General features: G+C 40.0%; 1 protein-coding gene across 2 annotated transcripts; it reads left to right on the top strand.

Moving 5' to 3' along the window:
* Positions 1-7,046: 7,046 nt before the first annotated feature.
* On the top strand, positions 7,047-26,851 carry LOC127429951 (pre-mRNA-processing-splicing factor 8). 2 transcript variants are annotated; one of them, XM_051679346.1, is made up of 42 exons: positions 7,047-7,171; positions 7,812-7,943; positions 8,023-8,191; positions 8,303-8,467; positions 8,576-8,794; positions 8,878-9,090; positions 9,191-9,316; positions 9,399-9,504; positions 9,618-9,808; positions 9,909-10,028; positions 10,126-10,435; positions 10,547-10,681; positions 10,798-10,927; positions 11,802-11,998; positions 12,110-12,316; positions 12,418-12,581; positions 12,700-12,826; positions 12,931-13,123; positions 13,336-13,523; positions 13,652-13,890; positions 13,998-14,144; positions 14,227-14,437; positions 15,563-15,679; positions 15,853-16,100; positions 16,234-16,413; positions 16,490-16,625; positions 16,724-16,893; positions 17,067-17,196; positions 18,329-18,475; positions 18,665-18,825; positions 18,993-19,184; positions 19,357-19,594; positions 19,718-19,846; positions 19,962-20,075; positions 21,216-21,389; positions 22,162-22,355; positions 23,327-23,566; positions 23,680-23,821; positions 23,920-24,060; positions 25,690-25,829; positions 25,969-26,171; positions 26,307-26,851. In XM_051679346.1, exons 2-42 carry the CDS (start codon positions 7,823-7,825, stop codon positions 26,459-26,461), a joined length of 7,029 nt encoding a protein of 2,342 aa, XP_051535306.1. In that variant the 5' UTR covers positions 7,047-7,171; positions 7,812-7,822; the 3' UTR covers positions 26,462-26,851. The 2 variants fall into 2 exon arrangements, with proteins under 2 accessions (XP_051535306.1, XP_051535307.1); XM_051679347.1 differs by having other exon boundaries at positions 7,053-7,171; positions 7,815-7,943.
* The last annotated feature ends 724 nt before the right edge of the window (positions 26,852-27,575 follow it).

Here is a 27,575-nt window from a genome sequence, read left to right on the forward strand (position 1 = left end):
TAAACACCGGAGGAGCCTACTCCATTTCCCCTGAATGTACAAGAAGCAGATGCACGTTTTTACCACATACTCTCACACTTCTATAAAAAGAATGAATTTCCTTTGAAATTTGCTGATGGCAAGTTAAAGGAAGGATAATTTTTTGTGGGGTGTGTATGCATACAGCATAAAATGATTGTGTTTGACAGACAGAAGTGAACGTCATGATATATAAAATCTACTTTATCTTTGAAATCCTTTGACATCAACATTCCTTTAGGGTCCTATACATCAGTCCTGATACTTACAGCCAATCTCTTTTTCCTTGTGTTGAGTATAGTTCTTATGAATGTGAAAAAGAAGAAAATATTAAACATTAAATGGCATTATTACATTAAAAAATATATATTTAATGGCATTGTTACATCAAGTCTTTATTGATTTTTGTACACACCCTTGAGGTCTCCCAATACCACTTAGACTCTTTAGAAGTTGTGTGTTTCTTTTATGAACAGATCTGTTTACACAATTACACATAAGGCATTGTGTGTCTTGAGACTGAGCATTGCCAGTGCTTTGAAATAGCATTGTGTGATTGTCAGTGCTGGATATGTCTGAAAAGTGCTTGTAAGAGGGGAAATGACACAGCCACACATCCTCTGACCTGTGACATTAACTGAGACATTCGTGATTTCTGGGCATCAACAGGAAAAAGTGGCCTTGGCATCTCATTGCACAACATGGTGTAAATTTGGGTAAAGAAAGACACAGCTCTCTGTCAGCACATAGTTACATTAAAGTTACATAAAACTGACTTTACCTGATGACAATTTTATGATTTTAGTTCACATGGTCTTGCCTGCATAATGTATGCTGTGATCACAATAAACAACAGATGGCTAGTAGAAAAGCAAAGGGAAATGACAGATTGAATAAAGAATCACCTATCAAACAGATAGTGTATCTTTACAGGATGTGTGATGCTGGGTGTATTTCCTCCCTGTTTCTTGCTTCTAGATATGTCTCTGAATAGCCTGTGTATTAGAATATGCATGGGATACAAGCAAACATTCTTGAAAATAGCACTTCTACAAACGAAGTGATACTAAAAGCTGTACAAAATCAAAGATATAATGTGAGTATCAAAACTGCAGTCCCAGAAAGGTTTGTTGATATGGTTTGTAGTGTAAGGCTTTCATACAGTGAAGTGATGACATCCTGTTTGTGAGGGAGGGATATCAGGGAGACGGTAAGCTTTGGGGTGTGGTACTGTAGGTGAGACTGGGTGAAGGGTAGAGCAAAGATAATGGGACAAATCAGAAGCGTTCATGACATGATAAACAGTACCGCAATAGTTATGTAAGAGGCTGTTTTTAAAAATAGCTCTCTTGATATAAATGAAGTGGCAACAACTATTTTAGTGGAAAAGAGGAATCATCAAATATGTCAGTGACATCCTACATCCTCTGCTTCACTGTGTATTCTTATCAGCTTCTTGTGTAAGTTGCACTGCTGTATTCCCACAAATGAATCACTCTGTACAATGAATAAATACAACTCTTGTTGTATTTTTCCCCTCTCCATTTTTTCCCCTTTAAACGGCTTTGTTTAAGTGCAAAAGCATGATTAAAACACATTCATTTGGGCCTTTTAACTCACACAGAGATGTGTTGTATGGTAAAAAAGATATAAAAGAGGAACGTTCCGATTTCTCCCATACATTTTAATACCAGTGGTCTGTCTCATGCTAAATAGTATCTGAGAGTGCTTAGGAGGGCTGTTTGAAAGTGGAGATTTATAGTAAAAACAAAAAGGACTTAAAAATGTATCTGTTTCTCATCCACACCAATCTTATCGCTTTTGAAGACATGGATTTAACACTGGAGTTGCATGGATTACTTTTATGCTGTATTTATGTGCTTTTTGGAGCTTCAAAGATCTGGTCACCATTCACTTACATTGAATGGACCTACAGAGCTGAAATATTCTACTAAAACTCTTGTGTTCTGCAGAAGAAAGAAAGTCATACATATCTGGGATGGGATGAGGGTGAGTAAAGATAGGCGAGCACTTGCTTTAATGTTAATGTATTGGACTACAGCACCACCTGCTGGGCAGATTGTTTTTTGAGTCAAGTGCTAATATGCAAATAATAATAATAATAATAATAATAATAATAATAATAATACAGCATTGTTAAATAAATTCATAATACTAGAAGTAAAGTGAATAAAATTGTTAGGCATGATTGATCTTATAGTTCTAGAAATGTTGCATTAAATGTATCTCATTTTTATTTTGTACATATGTGTGAATGGAACTTAGTTAGGCCCATTTGGCCTTTACAGAACTTAATTATTTAAAGTAGTTTCAGATCAGTCCTTTGTACTCGTCATATGTCATGAATTTAGAACTATATTTAAAATATATTTTTTCCTGCATTGTAGAGTATACATTAATATGATTTAAAGCAACATAAAACGGTGCAATATTTTGTTTAAACAAAACTGCAACACATTCAAACTGTTTTACCATTTGAATACATAATTTAAAAAGGAAATAACTAAAAAGTAACTAAAACAATTATCTTAAAGCATAAAATATATTATTGTATTTTATAATGTTCAATTCTATAGCCATGGAAGAGTATAAAACACACCAGAAGTTGGAAAAGTATAAAAACGTGAATTCGAAATAGGAAGAAAGCTAGCTATTAAAAAGAGAGCACCAGACAATTTAATGGTGTTTACGGTTGAGTTGGTGGCAATATATTTGGCTCTCCAGTGGGTGGAAGAAGTAAGACTTGACAAAGTAGTCATTTGCACAGACTCTCTAGCAGCCCTGAAAAGTCTGCATTTTGCACATTCTGACTGTAGACAAGACATAATACAGGTGCATCTCAATAAATTAGAATGTCGTGGAAAAGTTCATTTATTTCAGTAATTCAACTCAAATTGTGAAACTTGTGTATTAAATAAATTCAATGCACACAGACTGAAGTAGTTTAAGTCTTTGGTTCTTTTAATTGTGATGATTTTGGCTCACATTTAACAAAAACCCACCAATTCACTATCTCAAAAAATTAGAATATGGTGACATGCCAATCAGCTAATCAACTCAAAACACCTGCAAAGGTTTCCTGAGCCTTCAAAATGGTCTCTCAGTTTGGTTCACTAGGCTACACAATCTGCTGATCTGACAGTTGTGCAGAAGACAATCACTGACACCCTTCACAAGGAGGGTAAGCCACAAACATTCATTGCCAAAGAAGCTGGCTGTTCACAGAGTGCTGTTTCCAAGCATGTTAACAGAAAGTTGAGTGGAAGTGAAAAGTGTGGAAGAAAAAGATGCACAACCAACCGAGAGAACCGCAGCCTTATGATTGTCCAGCAAAATCGATTCAAGAATTTGGGTGAACTTCACAAGGAATGGACTGAGGCTGGGGTCAAGGCATCAAGAGCCACCACACACAGACGTGTCAAGGAATTTGGCTACAGTTGTCGTATTCCTCTTGTTAAGCCACTCCTGAACCACAGACAACGTCAGAAGCGTCTTACCTGGGCTAAGGAGAAGAACTGGACTGTTGCCCAGTGGTCCAAAGTCCTCTTTTCAGATGAGAGCAAGTTTTGTATTTCACTTGGAATCCAAGGTCCTAGAGTCTGGAGGAAGAGTGGAGAAGCTCATAGCCCAAGTTGCTTGAAGTCCAGTGTTAAGTTTCCACAGTCTGTGATGATTTGGGGTGCAATGTCATCTGCTGGTGTTGGTCCATTGTGTTTTTTGAAAAGCAAAGTCACTGCACCCATTTACCAAGAAATTTTGGAGCACTTCATGCTTCCTTCTGCTGACCAGCTTTTTAAAGATGCTGATTTCATTTTCCAGCAGGATTTGGCACCTGCCCACACTGCCAAAAGCACCAAAAGTTGGTTAAATGACCATGGTGTTGGTGTGCTTGACTGGCCAGCAAACTCACCAGACCTGAACCCCATAGAGAATCTATGGGGTATTGTCAAGAGGAAAATGAGAAACAAGAGACCAAAAAATGCAGATAAGCTTAAGGCCACTGTCAAAGAAACCTGGGCTTCCATACCACCTCAGCAGTGCCACAAACTGATCACCTCCATGCCACGCCGAATTGAGGCAGTAATTAAAGCAAAAGGAGCCCCTACCAAGTATTGAGTACATATACAGTAAATGAACATACTTTCCAGAAGGCCAACAATTCACTAAAAATGTTTTTTTTTTATTGGTCTTATGATGTATTCTAATTTTGAGATAGTGAATTGGTGGGTTTTTGTTAAATGTGAGCTAAAATCATCACAATTAAAAGAACCAAAGACTTAAACTACTTCAGTCTGTGTGCATTGAATTTATTTAATACACGAGTTTCACAATTTGAGTTGAATTACTGAAATAAATGAACTTTTCCACGACATTCTAATTTATTGAGATGCACCTGTATATGAAATTTTACAACTCTTGTACACACTGCACAATCAGGGAAACATCATTAGTTTTCTCTGGGTTCCTGCACACGTAGGAGTAGAAGGAAATGAGACTGTGGACAAACTAACAAAAAACTAATTAAATTGTAATAATGTCAAACTCATAATTCACATGAGCAAATTGGAAGCCAAGGCACTTATTCGTAAAGCTGCAAATAATATCTGGCAGAAACTTTGGGATGGAGAAATAAAGGGGAGACACTTATATAAGATACAGGAAAATGTGGGTACAGGAGGAGGAACCACAGCTTTTTTAAGAAGAAGAGAAGAATCAGTAATAACAAGAATATGCATAGGTCACACTGGATTAAATGGACATTTTTATAAAATAAAAAAGCACCATAATGGGTTCTGCAGTCATTATGATGAAGTAGAGACAGTTGAACATGTTATTCTACATTGCACAGCCTACAACAATGAAAGGCAAGTATTACACTCAAAATTGCAGGCAAAGGGAATCCAAGGCATGTCAATAAAAAGTCTTTTGGTGGAAAAACAAGGGAAATTAGATATGACAGATGATGTTTTGAGGTATATGAAAGCAACAAGATTATATTTGAGAATATAAGTTTATATACAGTTGTGCTCAAAAGTTTGCATACCCTTGGAGAATTGGTAATATATACTGAACAAAAATATAAACGCAACATGCAACAATTTCAAAGATTTTACTGAGTTACAGTTCATTTAAGGAAATCAGTCAATTGAAATAAATTAATTAGGCCCTAATCTAATCTAATCAATGTGTATGGAAAATTTCTGGGATCTTGTATTTCAGCTCATGAGACAAGGGACCAACACTTTACATGTTGCATTTATATTTTTGTTCAGTGTATGTACCATTTTTAAAGAAAACATGAGTGAGCAGGCAAAACACATTTCTTATGGGATTCATATTCAACTGTAGGTTATAACAGAATGGCACAATCATAAAACAAAACTTGGCAACAAAGAAAAAAATGAAATGACCCCTGTTCAAAAGTCTGCATACCCTTAGTTCTTAATACTGTGTATTGCCCCCTTTAGCATCAATGACAGCGTGCAGTCTTTTGTAATAGTTGTCTATGAGGCCCCAAATTGTTGCAGGTGGTATAGCTGCCCATTCGTCTTGGCAAAATGCCTCCAGGTCATGCAAAGTCTTTGGTCGTCTTGCATGATCTGCATGTTTGAGATCTCGCCAGAGTGGCTTGATGATATTAAGGTCAGGAGACTGTGATGGCCACTCCAGAACCTTCACCTTTTTCTGCTGTAACCACTGGAGGGTCAACTTGGCCTTGTGCTTAGGGTCATTGTCATTCTAGAAAGTCCAAGAGTGTCCCATGCGCAGCTTTTGTGCAGAAGAATGTGAATTGTCTGCCAGTATTTTCTGATAACATGCTGCATTCATCTTGCCAGCAATTTTCACAAGATTCCCCGTGCCTTTAGAGCTCACACACCCCCAAAACATCAGTGAGCCACCACCATGCTTCACAGTGGGGATGGTATTCTTTTCACTATAGGCCTTGTTGACCCCTCTCCAAACAAAGGTCTATTTTGGTCTCGTCACTCCAAATTACAGTATGCCAGAAGCTGTGAGGCGTGTCAAGATGTTGTCGGGCATATTGTAACCGGGCTTTTTTGTGGCATTGGCGCAGTAAAGGCTTCTTTCTGGCAACTGGACCATGCAGCTCTTTTTTGTTCAAGTATCGTCGTATTGTGCTCCTTGAAACAACTACACCGTCTTTTTCCAGAGCAGCCTGTATTTCTCTGGAGGTTACCTGTGAATTTTTTTGTATACCGAACAATTCTTCTGGCAGTTGTGGCTGAAATCTTTCTTGGTCTACCTGACCTTGGCTTGGTATCAAGAGATCCCTGAATTTTCCACTTCTTAATAAGTGATTGAACAGTACTGACTGGCATTTTCAAGGCTTTGGATATCTTTTTATATCCTTTTCCATCTTTGTAAAGTTCCATTACCTTGTTACGCAGGTCTTTTGACAGTTCTTTTCTGCTCCCCATGGCTCAGTATCTAGCCTGCTCAGTGCATCCACATGAGAGCGAACAAACTCATTGACTATATATACACAGACACTAATTGCAATTTAAAAAGCCACAGGTGTGGGAAATTAACCTTTAATTGCCATTTAAACCTGTGTGTGTCACCTTGTGTGTCTGTAACAAGGCCAAACATTCAAGGGTATGTAAACTTTTGATCAGGGCCATTTGGGTGATTTCTGTTATCATTATGATTTAAAACGGAGCCAAACAACTATGTGATGATAAATGGCTTCATATGATCACTATCCTTAAATAAAAGACACTTTATTTGCATGATCAGTCATATTTTCAAAATCAATGCCAAAATTTCACAATTTCTGCCAGTGTATGCAAACTTTTGAGCACAACTGTGTGTGTGTGTGTGTGTGTGTGTGTGTGTGTGTGTGTGTGTGTGTGTGTGTGTGTGTGTGTGTGTGTGTATATACTCCAGTTCAGTCGGTGGCGGTAATGCACCAAAAGCTGGTTTGCCAACCGCCAATAAACAAGAGAAGAAGAAGAAGGAAGATTTCCATATCCTGTGTCATTTCCGGAAGATACGTAAAACTCATCTGTGAATCGATAGGTTGTAAGCACAACGTGCACGGTGCGCCATTCCGCGGACACAAATCCAACAGAGAACTACATTCACTGGAGAGAAACTGCTTTCAAATACAGTAAGATATATTTCTGCCATGCTAACGCTTTCAGGTTTCACTTGCTCTATAAAAGTCACTATTTTATCTCTGGTAATGTTTGTTTACGGAAAAAAATTGCTAGTTGTGTAATACGAGCTATGCTATGCTAACGTGCTAAATGCTGCTTTGATGAAACTAAAGAAACAAAATGTGGTCTGCAAATCTACAAAGTTCATATTCATGATTATTTGCTTACCTAGGTTGCTGGTTATATAAAAACGTATCTGATGGGCTTTTCGGGTTTATGCGTGTTCTTTTCTGAATAAACAGCGGCTGGATAGTTTCCGTACGATGAGGAAAACAATTCAGGCGCCATAGCCAAGTTAAAATCAGCAAAGCGTCTTGATTATATTTGGATATTACATTTGTCCAAACTTTTTGTATTCTAGATAAGTTGATCGTTTATTAGCCACAAATTTTAGCTTTTGTTTGTGAAATTTCATTTAAATTCCTCAATTAAAGTAGTAGCTAGTGTGGATCTTATGAGTTTGCATGTATTAATCAGCTCGGTGTATTGTGAGCAACTACAGTTTCTGATCATCTATGACATGGTTTTTAAGTTTATAGTTTGTTGGTTGATCTCACTCAATTTTTGTGTTTCATTGTTATTCCTTTCCAGTAGACGCTGCCATGGCAGCTGCATTCTCCTACAGAGGTGTTCCTGGAACAATGCCTCCAGGTGTTCCTCCACCTCCTCCTGTTGCTGCTCCGATACCAGATTACATGACGGAGGAAAAGCTGCAAGAGAAAGGTTTGTTCATATGACTTTTCATTGTTGCATTGTGCAGATGTTTTGCGTTTGCTTGGGTAACAATGCCTTGCCGTTACAGCTCGGAAATGGCAGCAGCTGCAGGCAAAACGCTACTCTGAGAAGAGGAAATTTGGCTTTGTGGATGCTCAGAAAGAGGACATGCCACCTGAGCATGTTCGCAAAATCATCAGGGATCATGGTGACATGACCAACAGGAAGTTTCGTCATGACAAGAGGGTCTACCTTGGGTAAGCACCTTCGCAATCACATTACCATGGCAGTCTGTTCATTTGTTTTGTGCTTTTGCAATTGATTTTTATATGCAAGTTACATGAGTATCTGTTACTCTTTGTTTGCAGAGCCCTGAAATATATGCCACATGCAGTGCTCAAACTGCTTGAGAACATGCCCATGCCCTGGGAGCAGATCAGGGACGTTCCTGTACTCTACCACATCACAGGCGCCATTTCTTTCGTAAACGAAATCCCATGGGTTATTGAGCCAGTATACATTGCACAGTGGGGGTAAATTATGATATTCAATCAGCTGGCCTTGAAAAGTACAAATAATATAATCTGGTGTCCTTTGCGTGTTTCCGGCAGAGATTTAAAGAATTGTTCTTTTTTGACCAGCACAATGTGGATCATGATGCGTCGGGAGAAGAGAGACAGACGGCACTTCAAACGCATGCGTTTCCCCCCATTTGATGACGAAGAGCCTCCGTTGGATTATGCAGACAACATTCTGGATGTGGAGCCCTTGGAGGCAATCCAGATGGAGCTGGATCCAGAGGAAGACTCCTCCGTGGCTGACTGGTTTTATGAGCATCAGCCCCTGAAGGACACCACCAAGTGAGTGCCGGTGAAAGTTATAAAAACTCAAGGATAAGTCTATATCTATCCCCTCGCTCATAAATGATCTTTTCCTTCCACAGATATGTGAATGGCACCACATACAGACGCTGGCAATTCACTTTGCCAATGATGTCCACACTATATCGACTGGCCAACCAGCTGCTGACTGATTTGGTGGATGGCAACTACTTCTACTTGTTTGACCTGAAGGCTTTCTTCACCTCCAAGGCTTTGAACATGGCCATTCCTGGAGGGCCCAAATTTGAACCCCTTGTCAGAGATATTAACCTACAGTATGTGCCGTCTCCCTTATTTCAGAAGTTCATCTTGTAGCATAATTGGTCGCAGCTTTTTCTGTACTGCAGAAGTATAACTGATGTGTCTCTTTTTCAGGGATGAAGACTGGAATGAGTTCAATGACATCAACAAGATCATCATCAGACAGCCAGTCAGGACAGAATACAAAATTGCATTCCCTTACCTGTACAATAACCTGCCGCATCATGTGCACCTCAACTGGTACAGAACGCTATTATGCCTTGGTGTATATAATTGTGCAGAATACTTCTTGTGTTAAGCCACTTATGTGATTTCTGTGCAGGTACCACACACCTAATGTGGTGTTCATCAAGACTGAGGATCCGGATCTACCTGCCTTTTACTTCGACCCCCTAATCAACCCCATCTCTCACAGGCACTCTGTTAAAGTCAGTAACAGAAGTGTATTCTACTTATAATGTGGCTGTAAATTGATTAGTCTTATTTCCATCTCACAAATTTATTCCCGCTCATGTTAATTTTGAGTTTGTTTTTTTCACAGAGCCAGGAGCCATTGCCAGATGATGATGAAGAATTTGAACTGCCTGATTATGTGGAGCCATTCTTAAAGGAGACGCCCCTCTACACTGACAACACCGCGAATGGTATTGCATTGTTGTGGGCACCTCGTCCATTTAATCTCCGTTCAGGAAGGACCAGACGAGCCATTGATGTCCCTCTCATCAAAAACTGGTTAGCATAGAACAGTATACTTGTCATTTGACCACATCATTCATGTGGGATCCTTTTATTTATATATTTTTTTTTATTATTTCTCTCCTAATGTCCTCAGGTACCGTGAGCACTGTCCTGCAGGCCAGCCTGTGAAGGTGCGTGTATCTTACCAGAAGCTCCTGAAGTACTATGTACTGAACGCTCTGAAACACAGACCACCAAAAGCACAGAAAAAGAGGTGAGCAGAAATGACGTATTTGAGAACATGTTATTCATGAATACTTTGTCTGATGTGTCTAACATTGGCTGAATTTTCTTTTTCCTCTCATCTTTAGATACCTTTTCCGCTCCTTCAAGGCCACCAAATTCTTCCAGTCTACAAAGCTGGACTGGGTGGAGGTCGGCCTCCAGGTGTGCCGGCAGGGCTACAACATGCTGAACCTGCTAATTCACAGAAAGAACCTCAACTATCTCCACTTGGACTACAACTTCAACTTGAAGCCCGTCAAGACCCTCACAACTAAGGAGCGTAAAAAGTCCCGATTCGGGAATGCGTTCCATTTGTGCCGTGAGGTTCTGCGTTTGAGCAAGCTTGTGGTGGACAGTCATGTGCAGTACAGGCTTGGAAATGTTGATGCGTTCCAGGTACATTATACAAAACAAGTAGAGCACATGTTGACTACAATCTGCATATGTATGAGGAGCAAACGTCTTATTGTCATCTAAAGCTCGCTTTCTTTTGTCTCTGTGCTGTAGCTGTCAGATGGGTTGCAGTACATCTTTGCCCATGTGGGTCAACTGACTGGCATGTACCGCTACAAGTACAAGCTCATGAGGCAGATCAGAATGTGCAAAGACCTGAAGCATCTCATCTACTACCGCTTCAACACAGTGAGTTATACTTAGTGCAACCAAACTTGTCACTCTGTCAAGTGTATTGGTGTTGCCTGTAACTGTGTTAGGATTGGCGCTATTCCTTGAATCTAAGATTGCTGGCATTTTTATAGGGCCCAGTTGGAAAAGGACCAGGCTGTGGTTTCTGGGCTCCAGGATGGAGAGTCTGGCTGTTCTTCATGAGAGGCATCACCCCTCTTCTTGAGCGGTGGCTCGGCAACCTTCTGGCTAGGCAGTTTGAGGGTAAAATGTGGTTTTCTTCTTCTTTTTAAAGCGGTAATGCATATATTAATTTAAAGTTTAACGTGTGACATTCATCTCCGTGTGAGTTCTAAACACTGGTTGGAAAAGGGTGGATCCTTTGCAATGTGTCTGCCTGGTGTCATTACCCAGACACACACACAACAGCGATTCCGTGTCAAGTGATGGAGAAAGGACCTTTTAATGCTATTGTGCAAAACAAGCCCAGATGGGACTTGTGACATATCAAGTTCTTTGCAGCCTCTGTAAGGCGCAATTTGATTACCACAGAAGCAGGTCAAGTCTTAACTATAACAAACACAGAATGAGACGTCGTTTGCTTGCGCTTTTCATGTGGAGATCAAAAGGGCACTTGACACTGGTGCAGCTTCACGACAGCTGTAGCAAAGCGGATTGCCACAGACTGCTGGCCGTTTGATATTGTGAAGGATGAGAGTTTAAGAGATTTAATGCGCATTGCAATATATACAACCTATGGGGACTAGTTCTTTCAATTAATCAACCTCCCACTTGTGTTTAATAGAGAAACATTTAATGTTACTTAAATTGGTGCTATTTTAGTGATTTGTTTTTATACTTTGGAAGGCTTTGCTTGGAAAATTTTAATAAAGCGTTATTGTTAATTATTGTTTTTTTTTTTCCCTAAGAAGGAAATACATTCATTTTGACAGGAAAAGTGTATATAGAGTAAAATTTCAGCACTTTCAAAATCTGTGATTAACCGCGATTAACTATGAATAATTGTGATTAATCGTGTTGAGAAAATTAATCAATTGACAGCATTCGTTTATTAAAATTGTCTTTTTTTGTCAAATGTTAAGATTTCATGTTGTAAAATCAATGTAATGTCCTTTAGGTCGACACTCTAAGGGTGTTGCCAAGACTGTGACCAAACAGCGTGTGGAATCTCACTTTGATCTGGAGCTGAGAGCTGCTGTGATGCACGACATCCTGGACATGATGCCTGAGGGTATCAAGCAGAACAAGGCCAGAACCATCCTGCAGCACCTCAGTGAGTCATGGAGGTGCTGGAAGGCCAACATCCCTTGGAAGGTACAGCTTTCTTGCATGGATTGCTGCCCATCAATGTTATATTATGGTTTACTTTTAGTTAGCATGTGCCTCACAAGTTTATCATTATTAAGGGAAAACATGATTTTTCAGGTTCCAGGACTTCCAACCCCTATTGAGAACATGATCCTCCGCTATGTGAAGGCGAAAGCTGACTGGTGGACCAACACAGCTCACTACAACCGTGAGAGAATCAGGCGAGGAGCCACTGTGGATAAGACTGTGTGCAAGAAGAACTTGGGACGTCTCACTCGACTCTACCTCAAGGCAGAGCAGGAGAGGCAGCACAATTACCTGAAGGTGCATTTTTTGGGAACATAACATGACATTATTGGCCAAGAAAACATTAATGTTTCTGTGAAAGAATACAGTTAAGGCTGATGTTTGCTTTTATCTTGTAGGATGGGCCTTACATCACCGCTGAAGAGGCTGTGGCCATCTACACCACCACCGTGCACTGGCTGGAGAGTCGTCGCTTCTCTCCAATTCCATTCCCTCCTCTCTCATACAAACATGACACTAAACTGCTCATCTTGGCTCTTGAGAGACTCAAGGAGGCTTACAGGTTAGACCAGCACCTCCTACTTCTGAGATCATTATAATATCACTATATTGTAGAGTACTTGTTTCATTTATGTTTGTTGAAATTGTCATCTTTCATGACTTTGCTTTTTGAATTCTAGTGTGAAGTCGAGGCTGAACCAGTCACAGCGTGAGGAGTTGGGTCTGATTGAGCAGGCCTATGATAACCCTCATGAGGCTCTGTCCAGAATCAAACGTCACCTCCTCACTCAGAGAGCCTTCAAAGAGGTTAGCGCTCATGCAACATTTCAGTGCACTTCATAGAACCACAAGGGCCTTCTTAGCCTGTTGCTGGTCCTAGCTTGTGTTTACAGATGTGCTTTCCACTGTAGGTGGGCATTGAGTTCATGGACCTCTACAGTCATCTGGTGCCAGTTTATGATGTTGAACCTCTGGAGAAGATTACAGATGCCTACCTGGATCAGTACCTGTGGTATGAGGCAGACAAGCGCAGACTTTTTCCACCCTGGATCAAACCAGCTGACACAGAGCCGCCGCCTCTGCTGGTGTACAAATGGTGCCAAGGTGAGATGGGAACTCGTACTGCCTTCTGTTGGTTGGCATGATAAGGACTTTAAACCCTAATAATATAATTATGGTACTCTGAAAATAGTTAATGAACTATTGAACATTGCTGTTTAGTGATGTGTGTTCAGGAAACTGATTAGCAATAGCCATTGCTTTGTGATAATACTTCTTAAAATGTCTTTTTACAAGCATTTAATTGTTCCCTCCAGGAATCAACAACCTGCAGGATGTGTGGGAAACAGCAGAAGGCGAGTGTAATGTCATGCTGGAGTCTCGCTATGAGAAGATGTATGAGAAGATTGACTTGACGCTGCTGAACAGACTTCTGCGTCTCATTGTGGATCACAACATTGCTGATTACATGACAGCCAAAAACAACGTTGTCATCAATTATAAGGTCTGCACACACAAGAGTCCCTTGCAAACTTTATTTCCCTCTCTGAGGGTTTGAAAATGTCAAATCTTGCTTAATTGAAATTTTCTTTGACTTCTCTGATTTTAGCTTTCTTTGTTGTCTCCTAACAGGACATGAACCACACCAACTCGTACGGTATTATCCGTGGGTTGCAGTTTGCCTCTTTCATCGTGCAGTACTATGGGCTGGTGATGGACCTGCTGGTGCTAGGTCTGCAAAGAGCCAGTGAGATGGCTGGACCTCCTCAGATGCCCAATGACTTCCTCAGCTTCCAGGACACGGTCACTGAGAGTGCCCATCCCATCCGCCTGTACTGCAGATACATAGACCGTATTCACATTTTCTTCAGGTCAGATAAGCAGCCAGAGTGCAACTTTCATGTCCGGTGGTGCAACATTTTAATGTTCTGACTACAGTAGCATAAGTTTTATCTTCTGGTTTCCCCTTTATCCACAGGTTCTCGGCTGATGAGGCTAGAGATCTAATCCAAAGGTATCTGACTGAGCACCCTGACCCCAACAACGAAAACATTGTGGGCTACAACAATAAGAAATGCTGGCCCAGAGATGCTAGGATGAGACTGATGAAACATGATGTGAACTTGTAAGCCCTCTATACATTTATACTTAATGAAAAATAGACTGAGATGTACTTTGTGTAACTGAGATTCCTTTAAATCTCCCAGGGGCCGTGCTGTGTTCTGGGACATCAAGAATCGCCTCCCTCGTTCTGTAACCACAGTTCAGTGGGAGAACAGCTTTGTGTCAGTCTACAGCAAGGACAACCCCAATTTGCTCTTCAACATGTGTGGCTTTGAGTGTCGCATCCTGCCCAAGTGCCGCACCAGCTATGAGGAATTTACACACAAAGATGGCGTCTGGAATTTGCAGAATGAGGTAACGAATGTTGTCACGATACCAGAATTCTAGTAGTTGTTACCGATACCAGTGAAATTTCATGTTTCTCGGTACCAATTTCGATACCACAGCAAAAATATGCTAATATAGTAATGTGCTATTGAACACACTCCTTTAGCCTATTTAAAGTTAAATTTCAATGTAAATACATGAAAAAAAACTTGTTTCTTTCAAGTGTTTCTCAATTGAATATGCACTAAAATCTGTTCTATTTTTTCACAATTTAAATCCTTTTTTATTTTTCTAGAATTCCATGTATTAAAGTTTAATTTAGTTTAATCATCAAAATGGTGTCTAAATCAAATTAATTCTTAAAACTTAAACAAGTAAAAAATAGAACAGTTACTTTTCAACATGCCATTGCATTTTTTTTAGATAGTTATTCAGAACAACAGCACTCTTACTTGATATATTGCTTAATTATTATTAATTAATCATTATTATTAATATTACTGTAGTGAATATTATATTTTATTTTTCTGTTGCAATTTCTTCAATTTCAGGCGTCTAGCTTTTATTTTGACGTGAGCTTATATTTTGACATGCGGTTTGACGAAAGCTTCACTTCTGGCGGATAAACAGTTTCGCTACTTGGCCAAGTGTGATCATTAAAGCGCAAATGCTGTGATTGAATGATATAAATACAGGTATATGGTCCACATGTGCTGCGCACTTCATAGTGGATTAGTGCTCTGCTCTGTTATCTCATACAACACAAATGTCTGCTTCACACATTCATTTAAAGCAGGCAGCTCATGATTACTAAGATTGCAGCCTTTTGCTTGGACAGATCACGATTTTAATTTGATTAATTATGCATTTCAGTCTAAAATGAGTAACCGAGCACACACTCAAGTAAGTGAAAGCTTACTTTTTTTTGAAAACAGCTTTTGAAAGCTGTCATGTGTCAGTCAGACAGCTTGCGGGTACCGAATCAAGTCGGTGTTCAGCACTACCGGTACTGCAGAAACACTGGTATCGGGACATTTTATTTATTTATTTTAGTACTGACTTGGTACCGGAGTACAAGTACTTTAATACTGTTTGCAAATCTGTAAATCAGGAATGGCTAGTGGATAATTGCCTATTAATATTGTTTTTCAGGTAACAAAGGAAAGAACAGCTCAGTGTTTCCTGCGTGTAGATGATGAGTCCATGCAGAGGTTCCACAACCGAGTACGACAGATTCTGATGGCCTCTGGCTCAACCACCTTCACAAAGGTATGAGCCTGGAATCTCATCCCTTCCAAAACTAAATAGAAATAATAAGCACTGCTATATTTAGTTTGACAGTTTTTATTGATTTTTAAGAAATGTAGTACTGTCAGGTAATATCTGCAGTGCTCAACGTTATATCTAACTCCTTACCCTGATTTGTGTTCAAACATTCTCAGATTGTGAACAAGTGGAACACTGCTCTGATTGGTCTGATGACCTACTTCCGTGAAGCTGTGGTCAACACGCAGGAGCTGCTGGATCTGCTGGTGAAATGTGAGAATAAGATCCAAACCCGTATCAAGATTGGCCTGAACTCCAAAATGCCCAGCCGTTTTCCTCCTGTTGTGTTTTATACCCCCAAGGAGTTGGGAGGGCTGGGGATGCTTTCCATGGGACATGTACTGATCCCACAGTCTGACCTGAGGTAAATTATTTGCACAATAAGGCTTTGAAATGTTCAATGTTGAATCTGTCAATTCCAACCCAACATGATGAAAATTGCATTAGATTTAGATTATTTTGTGGATCCCTCTTAAAGTTCCTCTGTGTCATCTTAGATGGTCCAAACAGACTGATGTGGGCATCACACATTTCCGTTCTGGTATGAGTCATGAGGAGGATCAGCTCATTCCTAATCTGTACCGTTACATTCAGCCTTGGGAGAGCGAGTTTATTGACTCCCAGAGAGTTTGGGCCGAATATGCTCTCAAGAGACAGGAGGCCATTGCCCAGAACAGGTACTTTTCACACAGTCAAACCTACATCTTTTGTTCATATGTTCAGTCTTATTAATGAGAATTTGATTGTACTCAGGCGTTTGACACTTGAGGATCTGGAAGACTCCTGGGACAGAGGTATTCCACGTATCAACACTCTCTTCCAGAAAGACAGACACACTCTTGCTTATGACAAGGGCTGGAGAGTCAGAACAGACTTCAAGCAATATCAGGTAAAGGTCATTCCCTCTGGGACATGAATGGGCTGCTAAAGCAATGCCATGGATTTTTCAGATGTGTTTGTGTTTAAAGCTTCGGAGTGTGTTTTCAGGTGTTGAAGCAAAATCCATTCTGGTGGACCCACCAAAGGCATGATGGAAAACTATGGAATCTGAACAATTACCGTACAGACATGATCCAGGCTCTTGGAGGAGTGGAGGGCATTCTAGAGCATACACTGTTCAAGGGAACCTACTTCCCCACCTGGGAGGGTCTTTTCTGGTAAACCCTTTCAGTGCTGATCAGTGTAGTGAAGTTATGCCTAAATTTTGATTGCAGAGCCTTAATAAAACTTAAACTTGAATTATGAAGTTCAGTGAAGCTTGGCTGTTCTTTTATCTTCATACCTTTTGTGGTTTTCTGTTCTGGATTCTCAATGTTTTCATTTTCCATAGGGAGAAGGCCAGTGGTTTTGAGGAGTCCATGAAATGGAAGAAACTCACCAATGCTCAGAGATCTGGTCTGAACCAGATTCCTAACCGACGATTCACTTTGTGGTGGTCTCCTACAATCAACAGAGCCAATGTATGTCTGAATCCCTTAAGCAATTTACTGGGTTTCCATCCAACTATTTTAATGTGAATTTTAAATTTCTGCTTAAGCAAACCTGAATGGAAATGCTTGATGTGCGCATAAACACGCAAAATTCGCTTAAGTTTATGCACTAGACAGAGGTGGATTTTCTATATTTTTGCTTAAGTCAAAATGCAAATTAAGGTTGGGGGGCCTGGGTAGCTCAGTGGTAAAAGACGCTGGCTACAACCCCTGGAGTTCGCTAGTTTGAATCCCAGGGTGTGCTGAGTGACTCCAGTCAGGTCTCATAAGCAACCAAATTGGACCGGTTGCTAGGGAGGGTAGAGTCACATGGGGTAATCTCCTCGTGGTCGCTATAACGTGGTTCGTTCTCGGTGGGGCGCATGGTGAGTTGAGCGTGGATGCCACGGTTGATGGCATGAAGCCTCCACACGCACTATGTCTCCGTTGCAACGTGCTCAACAAGCCACGTGATAAGATGCGCGGGTTGATGGTTTCGGATGCGGAGGCAGCTGGGATTTATCCTCCGCCACCCGGTTTGAGGCGAATCACTATGCGACCACAAGGACTTAAAGCGCATTGGGAACTGGGCATTCCAAATTGGGTGAAAAGCCCCCAAAATGCAAATTAAGGTTGATGTTAATAGATAGATTGTGACAACGAAAGGTCTGACCGTGGCACACAATTCTTCTAACATAGCCCTTGGCTTTCGGAAGCGTTTCCTCACATTCTGCCTGAACAGGTGGTGCTCCTAGTTATACAGTGGCTGGCAGCGTATGGCCATCGCAACCATTTCAGCCCTCATTATATGAGATATTACACTCGCTCTTCTTTGTCTTATGGCAGCTTTTAATAAAACAATGTACAATTGCTCCAGTACAGCAAAACCAACTTTCCTCGAAGCAAGGAGGTCATTCAGCTGATCCGTCTTGACAAAGCAGGCTTCCTTGTGATAATGCGCATTACCTAGTATTTGGAAAAGCACAGTGATTCACATTTTCTTTTGTTTAATTTTTAGAAATTGCTCTAAAATATGTTAAACGTTTGGATGGAAACGCAGCTAGTGTTTTAGACAGAGCATTTAAATTTTGTGTTTTCTTTAACTCTTACTCTGACTTTTTAGGTCTATGTGGGTTTCCAAGTGCAGTTAGACCTCACTGGAATCTTCATGCATGGTAAAATTCCAACCCTCAAGATCTCTCTGATCCAAATCTTCAGAGCTCACTTGTGGCAAAAGATTCATGAGAGCGTTGTCATGGATCTCTGTCAGGTAAGAACATATGTATTATGGCTTTTGATGTACGTGTCTGATATTCAATAGAAACTTGATACTGTACGGTTGTGTTCCACACTGAAACATTACTGTGGTTTTACACATTAGTCTGAACTGTTAGACAATTGATCTATTCACAGTTATGCTTGTGGGTGCCATTGGTAAGCTTCTGTTTGTTCTATGCAGGTGTTTGATCAAGAGTTGGATGCTCTGGAGATCGAGACAGTCCAGAAAGAGACAATCCATCCCAGGAAGTCATACAAGATGAATTCCTCCTGTGCTGACATACTGTTGTTTGCATCCTACAAGTGGAACGTCTCGCGCCCCTCGCTTCTAGCAGACTCCAAGTATGTGTGACTTGCTTAACAAGCACATATTTAAAATATCAAGAAGCTAAAGTCTCTTAATTTATATCATGTTTATTGGCATGTCTTCACATCTGACAAAAATGGAAAATGCAAATGTTTATGAATGTTGTATTTTAAATATTTCTTCTTTTGGCACCCTTCTACAGGGATGTTATGGACAGCACCACAACACAGAAGTACTGGATTGACATTCAGCTCAGATGGGGTGACTATGACTCCCATGACATTGAGAGATATGCAAGGGCCAAGTTCTTGGATTACACCACTGACAACATGAGTATTTACCCATCACCCACTGGGGTCCTGATTGCTATTGATTTGGCATACAACCTGCACAGGTCAGTGTTTTATATCATGTTATGCAAGTGACTATTACTCAAATCTGGTTTTAACTTTTAATATCACATAGTTATGTACAATCTTGTTTACACATCCAAAAAAAATGGTGAGAATGTTGCTCTGCACATTGTTGTTGTCAGCTGTTTGATATTGTCTGTTCGTTCTTTGTAGTGCCTATGGAAACTGGTTCCCTGGAGCCAAGCCCTTGATCCAGCAGGCCATGGCGAAGATAATGAAGGCCAACCCTGCTCTGTATGTGTTGAGAGAGCGAATCCGCAAGGGTCTGCAGCTCTACTCTTCAGAGCCCACTGAGCCTTACCTCTCTTCTCAGAACTATGGAGAGCTCTTCTCCAATCAAATCATCTGGTTTGTGGATGACACCAATGTGTACAGAGTCACCATCCACAAGGCAAGTGAATGCAACATCTTTCACATGTCCCTCTGGGACTTCATATCACCATCTTCAAAGTTTTAGGCAAAAAAAAAAAAGTTTAATTTTTATATTGGTTAATCTCTCCTGTGCCTTTTTTAGACCTTTGAAGGCAACTTGACCACCAAACCAATCAACGGAGCCATTTTCATCTTCAACCCCAGAACTGGACAGCTTTTCCTGAAGATCATTCACACATCTGTATGGGCAGGACAAAAGCGTCTCGGACAGGTCAGACTGTCACTCTATATATGTCTTGTATATCTTTCCATTTCCTTTTTTATTTCAGACAGTGATCTGCTGTCTGGCCATGGGTGTTGCTCATTTTCTGTTTGTGTTTTTGTAGCTGGCTAAGTGGAAGACAGCTGAAGAAGTGGCTGCCCTTATCCGATCACTGCCTGTTGAAGAGCAGCCCAAGCAGATTATTGTGACCAGGAAGGGCATGTTGGATCCACTTGAGGTTAGAAAAACTCACTAAAACCGTTAAAGGCAAAGTGTGGAGTGGTGTTGTCAAAAGTACCGGTACTTTGGTACCAAGTCGATACTAAAATAAAAAAGATCTAACGATACTAGTGTTTCTACAGTACCGGTAGTACAGAGCACCGACTCTATCCGGCACCAGCGCTAGCGTGAATGAGGTATATGACTGACACAACAGCTTTAAAATGCTCAGAGGCTTATTTTTTGCTCTGTTACTCCATTTACAGTGAAATGAAACATTTATCAAATTAAAATTGTGATATACCCTAGTGTGACTAATTAAACCGCTAAAGGCTACAACCTTAGTGTGGATGAGCATGTACTTTAAATGAATGTATAAATCTGACCGCTCATACACTGGAAACTTCATAGAAATTGAGAGTCATTCACTTTGTATGAGATGACAAGGCAGAGCACTAATCCACGGTGAATCGTGTATTACATACTATATATTTATATAATTAAAATCACAGCATTTGCACTTTAATCTCACCTCAACTTTATTTAGAGTTGACCAAAGTGCTTTTCAGTAATAACATTTAAAACATAATTCACATTGAATTGTTTCAAAATTACCACATACACAAACACCAGTAATCTAAAATACAAACACTTCAAAACTGTCCTACATTTCATTTGTCAGACTCAAAGGCCAGTTTAAAGAGATGAGATTTCAGACATGACTTTAAAGTCTTCAATGATCACACTGTCGCGAGCTGTTTATCAATCAAGCATCTTGTGTGCGCACTGTTCTGATGAGCAAGAGACCATCAGTGTGCAACAGCCAAAAACAATAGAGGGCGCAAGAGGAGAGAAAGTCATTGGGAAGCAGGAGACAAAAATTATTAGAAAATTAAAAACATCACCCACGTCTCCTGAACCAGTCTGATCAATTCTGCAATGTGCGCTTGGCTTTAGAATATGCCCGTTTTACCATTTGTTTCTAGCATCTCCCTCTGTCTTTGGCGCGCACATAAGCACCACTGCGCTGCTGCTGTTTAAATTGAACTCAGAATCGCGATGCGTAGAATTAAAAAAAAAAAAAAAAATTCTCCCACCCCTAATTGGGAGATTATTTATATCATGGATGTGCTGACTAATTGTTACCCTATTTTCTCAGGTGCACTTGTTGGACTTCCCGAACATTGTCATCAAGGGCTCTGAACTACAGCTGCCCTTCCAGGCATGTCTGAAGGTGGAGAAGTTTGGAGACCTCATTCTGAAAGCCACAGAGCCTCAGATGGTTCTGTTCAATCTGTATGATGATTGGCTGAAGACCATCTCTTCTTACACTGTAAATACAGCTCTTTTGCTATAATTTTGACCATCTATCAAAATTAAACCAACAGATTTCTCTCAGCCCATTTCCACTGAAATGGCGATGGTTCGCGTGCCAAACCTGTGCTCCCCTGGTTCAGGGCCGGGGCAATCTGGAGCCTTTCGTAAGCCAACCATGCTTTTCCACTGATTTCAGAACCAAACGATGATGTAAAGGGTTACTCGACTACCTGCCCATAAACAAACATGGCACGTCACAATAGTGTTTGTGTACAGCTTTTACTCTTGTTTTTGAGGAAATATTTAAATATACGGAGTAATGCAATCCAACGTTATTACATTGCTTAACAAGATTGTCAGAGACATCTACGCTAAAGACAACAGGTAATGTAATTACATTATTTTGTATGACCTATGGCTTAACTTGCTAAATTCTTTAAACCGTAACCGTGGAATCATTATTTACATTGGTGTAGCAGATGGTTATATTTGGAGTTTTGCCATAACATGTTTACGTGTTGATTGAGAATCCCTAAGTTTACTTAACAGATAGCCGCGATCTTCCGAAGTTAGAGTAGCTGGTCAAAAATCCCCTTACTGAGCAAAACAATGTACGAAATAAGAGGACAACAGTGTGAGTTGACAAATATAATAACTTGCAGAACAGTTCAAGAATTCGCACCGGCCCAGGAACCCGCCCCCGAACCATGTCGGTGGAAAAGCGCTATCTTAGGGTTACACTTATTGTTTCTACAAAGTCCTAAAACAGTATATATATTTTTGCCTAGGCATTCTCTCGTTTGATCCTAATCCTGAGAGCACTTCATGTCAACAATGACCGTGCCAAAGTTATTCTGAAGCCTGACAAGACCACCATCACCGAGCCCCACCACATCTGGCCCACTCTGACCGACGAGGAGTGGATCAAAGTGGAGGTGCAGCTCAAAGATCTCATCCTGGCTGACTATGGCAAGAAGAACAAGTGAGTGCTGAACAAATGCTGACTTCAAGTGCATATCGAAAAGATATAATGGTGTTATACATCGATCAGCCACAACATTAAAACCACCTGCCTAATATTGTGTAGGTCCCCCTTGTGCCGCCAAAACAGCGCCAACCCGCATCTCAGAATAGCATTCTGAGATGCTATTCTTCTCACTTCAGTTGTACAGAGTGGTTATGAGTTACTGTAGACTTTGTCAGTTCAAACCAGTCTGGCCATTCTCTGTTGACCTCTCATCAACAAGACAGTTACATCCACAGAATTGCCGCTCACTGGATGTTTTTTGTTTTTGCCACCATACGGAGTAAATTCTAGAGACTGTTGTGCGTGAAAATCCCAGGAGATCAGCAGTTACAGAAATACTCAAAATGGCCCGTCTCGCACCAACAATCATCCATGCAATTATCTAGGCAGCCAATCTTGTGGTATCAGTGCAGTGCATAATATCACACAGATACAGGTCAGGAGCTTCAGTTAATGTTCACATCAACCATCAGAATGGGGTAAAAATGTGATCTCAGTGATTTGGACCATGGCATGATTGTTGGTACCAGATGAGCTGGTTTGAGTATTTCTGTAACTTCTGATCTCCTGGGATTTTCACACACAACAGTAGAATTTTCTCAGAATGGTGCCAAAAACAAACAAACATCCAGTGAGCAGCAGCTCTGTGGAAGGAAATGCCTTTTTGATGAGAGAGGTCAACAGAGAATGGCCAGACTGGTCTGAACTGACAGTCTACGGTAACTCAGATAACCACTCTGTACAATTGTGGTGAGAATAGCATCTCAGAATGCTATTCTGAGATGCAAGTTGGTGCTGTTTAGGTGGCATGAGGGGGACCTACACAATATTAGGCAGGTGGTTTTAATGTTGTGGCTGATCGGTATATGTGTGCAAACACAAACTGTGCTCCAGTTCGAGGATCATGACTTTTTCCTCCTCCACAGTGTGAATGTTGCATCTTTGACCCAGTCTGAGATCAGGGACATCATCTTGGGTATGGAAATCTCTGCTCCGTCCCAGCAGAGGCAGCAGATAGCTGAGATTGAGAAGCAGACCAAGGAACAGTCTCAGCTAACGGCCACACAGACTCGCACGGTCAACAAGCATGGAGATGAGATTATCACCTCGACCACCAGCAATTACGAGACGCAGACCTTCTCCTCCAAAACTGAATGGAGAGTTAGGTATGGAACACTATCCAATATTTTCCTACAGATACCTTCCATGTTGCTCATATCTTTTGAGGAAAAAAAATAAAAATCTGGACTTTGGTTAAACTGTTATCCTGATCTGACAGGGCAATCTCTGCTGCCAACTTGCACTTACGTACCAACCATATCTATGTGTCATCGGATGACATCAAAGAAACTGGTTATACTTACATCCTGCCCAAAAATGTTCTGAAGAAGTTCATCTGCATCTCAGATCTCCGTGCCCAGGTGACATTTTAACTCTATGAATTTTGTCTTTTGTGGACCTTTTCTCCTTGTGTATTATCGCATGTTTTGTTCACGTCTATATTTTTTCCTTACTGTAGATTGCAGGGTATCTCTATGGAACCAGCCCTCCAGATAACCCTCAGGTAAAGGAGATTCGCTGCATAGTGATGGTGCCACAGTGGGGTACACATCAAACCGTTCACCTGCCCAACCAGCTGCCTCAACATGAGTACTTGAAGGTCAGTATTTTTTTTAACAATTTTATACAATCAGGGCTTGTGTTATACATAAGGCTGTTAATTTAATGTATTAATTTTTTACCATTAATTATATTAATTAACCCCGACCCGTACAGAAATTCCATAAAACTATGTCAACCCCCTGACCCGTACAGAAATTCCATAATAAAACTACATGTTTTCCTACCACCAAAGCAATTCAAGCTTGAAATAGATGTAATGTTTTACAAGCCTTGTCAGCACGGGATAGGCAAAGCGCCTCAAACTTCACAGGCAGTGACTGAATGTCACACAGGACCTATTTTTAATCTTCTTGCACAGAACAGAAGCATTCCTGACAGCTTGACGAAACAACAGAATACAGGGGTCTCGAGACGTGATTTTTACATTTTCAACTACTTTAAACGAGAGGTAGACCGACATATCGGTTTTACCGATTAATCGTTGCCGATAGTTGCTTTTCAAACTATTGGATATTGTAAAATGTCTGCTGATAGTTGTCAATAGTTTTTTATTCCTCCGTGTTCCTCTGTTGCTGGCCGTGGAGGATTCTACAGTTAGAACGGCTCATTCTACAGTGTAACAGCAACCTCTAGAGGTAACAAAAAAACAATCATGGACACCTCCTGGTGATTTGATGTATCTAAATCTTCATTAACAATATTCATTCATATTTTTATCCTCACTTGAAAACATATTTTATTTTTGATTAGATAATTGTTACTATATAAAAACGTGCCCCGTCAGCGCACACATTGTGTCTCTTCATATCTTGTGAATAAGAATTAACCTTTTTCTTTATAAATCCTCATCTAGGCTGTTTACCAAATTAGGCTTTTATAGTCTATATAAACTATAGAGCATTTTAACAGAGCCAAGTCCAAACTCTGGCCATTTAAAATAAGTGTCCCCGCTGTGTTTTAGGCTTGTTTATAGTTAAAAGTCTCAGGTTATGCATTTTTTTTCTGGTTATTATTGGGATTTTGGTTGAACAGTAAATGGTATCTGGTATTTTTTTGATGACTGTGCCCAGCATAGTAAGGAAAGGCTAAAATATGTTTTCAACGTTTGTGTCCTACAAATGTGGCATTTACACTAAAAGCAGTACGACGCTCTAAGCGTCTGATATGCACATTTACCGACAATTAAAAATAGCGCTGACGGAATGTAAGTGCATCATTTGTTAACTGGACAGATTAATGAACTCTATTAAAAATGTATTGCTGTGGACTGTAGGCCAGTGTTAGGCATATGTTCTATTAAATGGAAATAAAACAAACAATATATTGACTTTTAAAGCCTCTTTTTGGATTGTCTAATCAATGCTTTTCTCATCTGACACACAAATGCAATATTTCAATATGAATATCTAAATTACTGTTATCTATTTGAATTGTGTTATATTTATTTTGATACTTTATAAGTAAATATTAATGTATGTTTTAACTGCAGTTAATTTGATAAATTTTTATTTGATTGAATTTGATTTGATCATGTAATCTAATTTATTCAATGAAAATTAATTGATTTGATAGCCCTAGTTATATACTTCATTTTTTTTGTTTTTTTGTCATCAATCTCCATCTTCCCATCTGTAAACAGTTTGTATCCCTTCTTTATCTTGTTTAGGAAATGGAGCCTCTTGGATGGATTCATACACAGCCTAATGAGTCACCCCAGCTGTCTCCGCAGGATGTCACCACCCACGCAAAGGTCATGGCAGACAACCCATCCTGGGATGGCGAGAAGACTATCATTATTACTTGCAGGTATAAATCAAACACTAACATGTTTCTCTTTGCATTTGTTATTTACTCTGTGGCCTCATTCAAACATCCTAGCATTTCCTAGGGTCCAGTTTTAAGTTTTGCACATTATATGACATGGGCTTTTTGATTGCTCGTCTAGTTTCACTCCTGGTTCCTGCACACTGACTGCTTACAAGCTAACACCCAGTGGATATGAGTGGGGCAGGCAAAACACAGATAAGGGTAATAACCCCAAGGGTTACTTGCCCTCTCACTATGAGAGAGTCCAGATGCTCTTGTCCGACCGTTTCCTGGGATTCTTCATGGTGCCTGGCCAGGTCTCCTGGAACTACAACTTCATGGGTGAGCGCAGCTTAATTATTCAATTTAATACTACACCTCAAATGATTTACGTCTTTTGGTTGAGTTGATCCTACCAGTTGACATTCTTGTTTGTTTGACAAAAGTGCTTTTCTTACACTTTCCATGTCATTCTAGGTGTCCGTCATGATCCCAACATGAAGTACGATCTACAGTTGTCCAACCCGAAAGAGTTCTACCATGAAGTTCACAGACCATCTCACTTCCTCAACTTTGCTTCTCTGCAAGAGGGTGAAATCTACAATGCTGATCGTGAGGATATGTACGCATAATAGCACAGACTGAGACTATTAATATTTGTATAAGCACCCAACAGGCTAAAGCTTCATGTTTTTGTACTGTGCTCTTTCACCAAAAACATAGTTTATTCATCCGGTTTGCAGTAAACACTCTGAGTATGTCAACCCTCTTGTTTATTGCTTTAATGTACTTGCTTGGCATTGAGTTGGATAATGCGTATTTTGTGCTTCTTTGTCTAGATGTGAGAAACTTGAAATTCTCATCTAAATATGTTCCATTTTTCGTAATCATCATTTGTAGTTTTTTTTTTTTTTATTAATCTGGAGTAATTTGTCTGTACCCTGTAGCTATGTTGTGCATCTGATATGTACACTGTAGTTTGGGTTTAAATAAAGCTTACCACTTTTATAAGAATTTGCTCTTCATCTCATCGTCATTTGTTGCTTTCACAAAATAAAATTGGCAGTGTTACAAACTTAAAAAAATATTCCAGGGTCAGTTCAAGTTAAGCTAAATAATGTTGCATAATGTTGTTTACCACAAAAATTTATTTCAACTTGTCCCTCCTTTATAAAAAAAGAAAAAGAAAAAATCTGTTACAGTGAGGCACTCACAATGGAAATAAATGTGGCCTATTTTTGGAGGGTTTAAAGGCAGAAATGTGAAGCTTATTTTATAAAAAATAAAAACACGCATTAATTCTATTAAAACTTATGTATTTGAGCTGTAGTCATTTTTACAGTCATTCAAGTTGTAAAATTGGCTATAACTTTACACAGAAATGGTTAGTAAGTGATTTTATCACACTAAAATCATGTTTACACACACATTGTTTGTCTTGTGGCTATACTTTTGAAAAAGTGTGTATTTTAATGTTCATAAATTGGCCCCCGTTCACCTCCATTGTAAGTGCCTCGCTTTTACCCAGATTTTTTAAAAAAAATTAAAGGAGGGACAAGTCGAAATTATTTGCACAATTAACATTGTGCCACAAATACTGTCGATTGAGGTTTACTTGTACCGGGAATATTCTTTTTAAACAGATTGTTCAACCAAAGTTATTGTATTTTTTGTCTTCATTTGCTCACTCATGCTGTTCCACTTCCAACCCATATGACTTCTATCAATGGAACACAAAAGGAGATA

Source organism: Myxocyprinus asiaticus, chromosome 39 (genome assembly GCF_019703515.2).
Source record: "Myxocyprinus asiaticus isolate MX2 ecotype Aquarium Trade chromosome 39, UBuf_Myxa_2, whole genome shotgun sequence".
Lineage (NCBI taxonomy): Eukaryota > Metazoa > Chordata > Actinopteri > Cypriniformes > Catostomidae > Myxocyprinus > Myxocyprinus asiaticus.

Excerpts from the sequence above, each read along its gene's own strand:
- LOC127429951 (XM_051679346.1), top strand. The coding sequence starts at position 7,823 with ATGGCAGCTGCATTCTCCTACAGAGGTGTTCCTGGAACAATGCCTCCA. Across the intron at positions 10,029-10,125 it reads CCAAAAGCACAGAAAAAGAG|ATACCTTTTCCGCTCCTTCA; the intron begins GTGAGCAGAAAT and ends TCTCATCTTTAG. Across the intron at positions 22,356-23,326 it reads GACTATGGCAAGAAGAACAA|TGTGAATGTTGCATCTTTGA; the intron begins GTGAGTGCTGAA and ends CCTCCTCCACAG.